The sequence below is a fragment of the Babylonia areolata genome, chromosome 18, assembly GCF_041734735.1.
Source record: "Babylonia areolata isolate BAREFJ2019XMU chromosome 18, ASM4173473v1, whole genome shotgun sequence".
NCBI lineage: Eukaryota > Metazoa > Mollusca > Gastropoda > Neogastropoda > Buccinidae > Babylonia > Babylonia areolata.
Genome location: NC_134893.1, coordinates 71445174 through 71451173, shown reverse-complemented (window position 1 = coordinate 71451173; position 6000 = coordinate 71445174). Strand labels below are relative to the sequence as shown.

At 41.5% G+C, this 6000-nt stretch overlaps 1 protein-coding gene across 1 annotated transcript in view; it reads left to right on the top strand.

Moving 5' to 3' along the window:
- The window catches only part of LOC143292142 (Ig-like and fibronectin type-III domain-containing protein 2), an 82111-nt gene that overhangs the window by 7203 nt on the left and 68908 nt on the right, over positions 1-6000 (top strand). The window contains exon 4 of the mRNA XM_076602329.1: positions 5558-5651. Coding sequence (XP_076458444.1) covers positions 5558-5651 — 94 coding nt within the window. The remainder of the gene's footprint in view (positions 1-5557; positions 5652-6000) is intronic.

Genomic DNA, 6000 nt, shown 5'->3' with positions numbered 1-6000 from the left:
ATGCTGTGTTGTGTGTGGTGTGGGAAAAAGACGTGTGTGTCCTTGACATATTGTGTTAATGCTGTGTTGTGTGTGGTGTGGGATAAAGACGTGTGTGTCCTTGACATATTGTGTTAATGCTGTGTTGTGTGTGGTGTGGGAAAAAGACGTGTGTGTCGTTGACATATTGTGTTAATGCTGTGTTGTGTGTGGTGTGGGAAAATGACGTGTGTGTCGTTGACATATTGTGTTAATGCTGTGTTGTGTGTGGTGTGGGAAAAAGACGTGTGTGTCGTTGACATATTGTGTTAATGCTGTGTTGTGTGTGGTGTGGGAAAAAGACGTGTGTGTCCTTGATATATTGTGTTAATGCTGTGTTGTGTGTGGTGTGGGAAAAAGACGTGTGTGTCCTTGACATATTGTGTTAATGCTGTGTTGTGTGTGGTGTGGGAAAAAGACGTGTGTGTCCTTGATATATTGTGTTAATGCTGTGTTGTGTGTGGTGTGGGAAAAAGACGTGTGTGTCGTTGACATATTGTGTTAATGCTGTGTTGTGTGTGGTGTGGGAAAAAGACGTGTGTGTCATTGACATATTGTGTTAATGCTGTGTTGTCTGTGATTTGACAAACCAAATCTGTGTCGTCAACACATTTTTAAGTGTTGTATTGTTTGTGATATGAAAAAGAAATCTGTATCATGAGCAAACTGTGTTAACCGCTGTGTTGTTCATGGTGTGGAAAAAGACGTGTGTGTCGTTGACATATTGTGTTAATGCTGTGTTGTTCATGGTGTGGAAAAAGACGTGTGTCGTTGACAGATTGTGTTAACTGCTGTGTCTTCTGTGGTGTGAAGAAAGAATTCTGTATTCTTAAGAGATTGTGCTGTCTGTTGTGTTGTCCATGATGTGAAAAAAGACACGTGTATTGTGAACAGATTGTGTTAACTGCTGTGTTGTCTGTGGTGTAGAAAAAGAAATCTGTGTTGTGAACAGATTGTGTTAACTGCTGTGTTGTCTGTGGTGTGGAAAAAGAAATCTGTATTGTGAACAGATTGTGTTGACTGTTGTCTGTGGTGTAGAAAAAGAAATCTGTATTGTGAACAGATTGTGTTGACTGTTTTGACTGTGGTATGGAAAAAGAAATCTGTATTGTGAACAGATTGTGTTGACTGTTTTGACTGTGGTATGGAAAAAGAAATCTGTGTTGTGAACAGATTGTGTTAACTGCTGTGTTGTCTGTGGTGTAGAAAAAGAAATGTATTGTGGACAGATTGTGTTGACTGTTGTCTGTGGTGTGGAAAAAGAAATCTGTATTGTGAACAGATTGTATTAACTGCTGTGTTGTCTGTGGTGTAGAAAAAGAAATCTGTGTTGTGAACAGATTGTGTTGACTGTTGTCTGTGGTGTGGAAAAAGAAATCTGTGTTGTGAACAGATTGTGTTGACTGTTTTGACTGTGGTATGGAAAAAGAAATCTGTATTGTGAACAGATTGTGTTGACTGTTGTCTGTGGTGTAGAAAAAGAAATCTGTGTTGTGAACAGATTGTATTAACTGCTGTGTTGTCTGTGGTGTAGAAAAAGAAATCTGTATTGTGAACAGATTGTGTTGACTGTTGTCTGTGGTGTGGAAAAAGAAATCTGTGTTGTGAACAGATTGTGTTGACTGTTGTCTGTGGTGTGGAAAAAGAAATCTGTATTGTGAACAGATTGTATTAACTGCTGTGTTGTCTGTGGTGTAGAAAAAGAAATCTGTGTTGTGAACAGATTGTGTTGACTGTTGTCTGTGGTGTGGAAAAAGAAATCTGTGTTTTGAACAGATTGTGTTGACTGTTGTCTGTGGTGTAGAAAAAGAAATCTGTATTGTGAACAGATTGTGTTGACTGTTTTGACTGTGGTATGGAAAAAGAAATCTGTGTTGTGAACAGATTGTGTTGACTGTTTTGACTGTGGTATGGAAAAAGAAATCTGTGTTGTGAACAGATTGTGTTGACTGTTGTCTGTGGTGTAGAAAAAGAAATCTGTATTGTGAACAGATTGTGTTGACTGTTTTGACTGTGGTATGGAAAAAGAAATCTGTGTTGTGAACAGATTGTGTTGACTGTTTTGACTGTGGTATGGAAAAAGAAATCTGTGTTGTGAACAGATTGTGTTGACTGTTGTCTGTGGTGTAGAAAAAGAAATCTGTGTTGTGAACAGATTGTGTTGACTGCTGTGTTGTCTGTGGTGTAGAAAAAGAAATCTGTGTTGTGAACAGATTGTGTTGACTGTTGTCTGTGGTGTAGAAAAAGAAATCTGTGTTGTGAACAGATTGTGTTGACTGTTTTGACTGTGGTGTGGAAAAAGAAATCTGTGTTGTGAACAGATTGTGTTGACTGTTTTGTCTGTGGTGAAGGAAAAGGCATGAGTATCGTTGACAAATTGTGTTCACAGTTGTGTTGTCTTTGATATGACAAAAGAAATCTCTACCATGAACAGATTGTATTAACTCTTTCCATACGACGTTAACAGCGTTTCACCCCAATTACCATCATCAAAATATTGTAAGCGGAAGGCTCTTATACTGAAGAGGTGAATGTTGACAAAGAATACCACAATTCTGGCGACGGAAGCTAAAGGTTGGGTCATTCAGACACCCACTGGACATCCGAGGGGTCTGTGTAGATGAGAAGAGAAGACTGGCCGTACTGAGTGAGTTAACCATTGTGTCATTTGTGATGTGAAGAAAGAAATCTGTATCTATAAGTATAACAGATTGTGTTAACTGCTGTATTGTCTGTGGTGTGAAGAAAGAGTTCTGTATCGTGAACACTGACTCTGATTCTTGTAATTGCTCTGTTGTCTGTGATGTGAAAAAAGAATTCTGTATAGTTAATTGAGTGAACAAAAGAGGAACTCTGTATTCTTATCAGAATATCGTCATCATCATCATCATCATCATCATCATTGTTGCTGTTATGATTATTATTACTATTATGATGATGATGATCATCATTATTATTATATCATTATTATCATTATTTTGTATTTTGTATTTCTTTTTATCACAACAGATTTCTCTGTGTGAAATTCGGGCTGCTCTCCACAGGGAGAGCGCGTCGCTATACTACAGCGCCACCCTTTTTTTTTTTTTTTCCTGCGTGCAGTTTTATTTGTTTTTCCTATTGACGTGGATTTTTCTACAGAATTTTGCCAGGAACAACCCTTTTGTTGCCGTGGGTTCTTTTACGTGCGCTAAGTTTATCGTCTCATCCGAATGACTAGCGTCCAGACCACCACTCAAGGTCTAGTGGAGGGGGAGAAAATATCGGCGGCTGAGACGTGATTCGAACCAGCGCGCTCAGATTCTCTCGCTTCCTAGGCGGACGCGTTACCTCTAGGCCATCACTCCACTGTTGTTATAATGTATATATTATGTATATTATAATGTATATTATTATGTATATATTATTATAATGTATATAATATGAGGGTCTGAGGGTCTCTAAAACATACAGAACATTGCAACAGAAATGTTCCAGTTGTTCCTGAAAAGAGTTTTTACAGAGGGGTTGGCTTGCATATTAATTTTGTTCATGTGACTGACATAGTTTTGTGGATCAGGTGCTTGGTGTGGAACTGGTGTCAGCGATTGTCATGTTTGGTGGCATTATTATTATTAATTTTTTTTTTAATTGTTAACTTACTCGCTTTTGTCTATGCTTCAGCAGATCCCAGGCAGTGCATTGAGTTCAGGAGTTTTATTCAGTCAATACCAGGGACCACTATATTGATGACCCAAAGGGACTTAGGAAAACTAACTCACCCAACCTTTAAGCTATGGGTTATTAAGGGTCCTCTCCCTTTGAATAAAGGCTAAGCCCCAAGCAACAAACACTGTATTGTATTGTATTGTATTGTATTACTCTTTTGTCACAACAGATTTCTCTGTGTGAAATTCAGGCTGCTCTCCCCAGGTGGAGCATGTCACTACACTGAGAGCACAACCCACTTTTTGTAGTTTTTTTTTCTGCATATAGTCTTATGATTTTTTTCCTATCGAAGTTGATTTTTCTTCAGAATTTTTGCTAGGGGCAACCCTTTTGTTGCCGTGGGTTTTTTTTACATGCACAAAATGCATGCTGCACATGGGACCTCGGTTTGTCATCTCATGTGAATGACTGGCATCCAGACCACCACTTAAGGTCTTAGTGGAGGGGGAGAAAATACTGGCGACTGTGGGATTCGAACAAGTGCTCAGACGGGCGCAATAGCCGAGTGGTTAAAGCGTTGGACTGTCAATCTGAGGGTCCCAGGTTCGAATCACGGTGACGGCGCCTGGTGGGTAAAGGGTGGAGATTTTTACGATCTCCCAGGTCAACATATGTGCAGACCTGCTAGTGCCTGAACCCCCTTCGTGTGTATATGCAAGCAGAAGATCAAATACGCACGTTAAAGATCCTGTAATCCATGTCAGCGTTCGGTGGGTTATGGAAGCAAGAACATACCCAGCATGCACACCCCCGAAAACGGAGTATGGCTGCCTACATGGCAGGGTAAAAACGGTCATACATGTAAAAGCCCACTCGTGTGCATACGAGTGAACGCAGAAGAAGAAGAAGAACAAGAACAAGTGCGCTTGGATTCTTTTGCTTCCTATGCAGATGCGTTACCACTAGGCCAACACTCCACTGTGGTGGTGGTGGTGGTGGTTGTTCCAAGTGAACTGGGTGTTTCTGAGTGCCTGGGGCACTACCTCCCCAAACCCTTAAGCTGTTGGTTATGAAGGGTTTTCCCCCCTTTAAGTAAACCCTGAGCCCCGAGCGACAGACAGTGTGCAGTGGGTAGTGGTGTTTATTCCAGGTGAACTGGGTGTTTCTGAGTGCCTGGGGCACTAACTCCCCAAACCCTTAAGCTGTGCGTTATGAAGGGTTTCCCCCCTTTAAGTAAACCCTGAGCCCCGAGCGACAGACAGTGTGCAGTGGGGGGGTGTTTATTCCAGGTGAACTGGGTGTTTCTGAGTGCCTGGGGCACTAACTCCCCAAACCCTTAAGCTGTGGGTTATGAAGGGTTTCCCCCCTTTAAGTAAACCCTGAGCCCCGAGCGACAGACAGTGTGCAGTGGGTGGTGGTGTGTATTCCAGGTGAACTGGGTGTTTCTCAGTGCCTGGGGAACTAACTCCCATAACCTTTAAGCTACGGGTTATGAAGGGTTTTCTCCCTTTTAGTAAAGCCATTTGAAATGAGATGATAAACCGAGGTCCCATGTGCAGCATGCACTAAGCGCATGTAAAAGAACCCACAGCAACAAAAAGGTTTTCCCTGGAAAAATTCTGTAGAAAAATTCACTTTAATAGGGAAAAAAAAATGCAGGCAGGGAAAAAAAAAAGAAATAAAGGGTGGCGCTCTCAGTGTAGTTATGCACTCTCTCCCTGGGGAGAGCAGGCCAAATTTTCACGCAGGGAAAATTGATGGTAATACGATACAATACGATACGATACAATACGATACAATACGATACGATACAATACAATACAATACAATACAATACAAGCTGAAGCCCCAAGCTACAGACGGTATACAGTGTTGTTGCTGTTTGTTCCAGGTGAACTGGGTGTTTCTGAAACACTCCACCACCATCTTCCATGGCAACCAGCTGATGGTGGACGACCCCAGGTACATGCTGATGCACCCGGCAGGTGAGGCGACCGGATGTGATTGTATGGGGAGAAAACGGATAACGAAAAGTGAAACTTGATACAGACACAGGCACAGAAACACAAGCATACACACACACACACACACACACACACACACACACACACACACACACACACACACGCACACACACAAGAACTTCACACACATACACTCTCTCTTTCTCTCTGTACCTATGTAGAGACAATAAGCCAGTCTCCGGTCTTGAACTAAGCAACACCACTGGACAATGTTTCTGAGTGGCACAGAAAGCAGTGTGCAATCCCTTCACACAAACACACACACACACACACACACACACACAGTATATATATATATATATATATATAT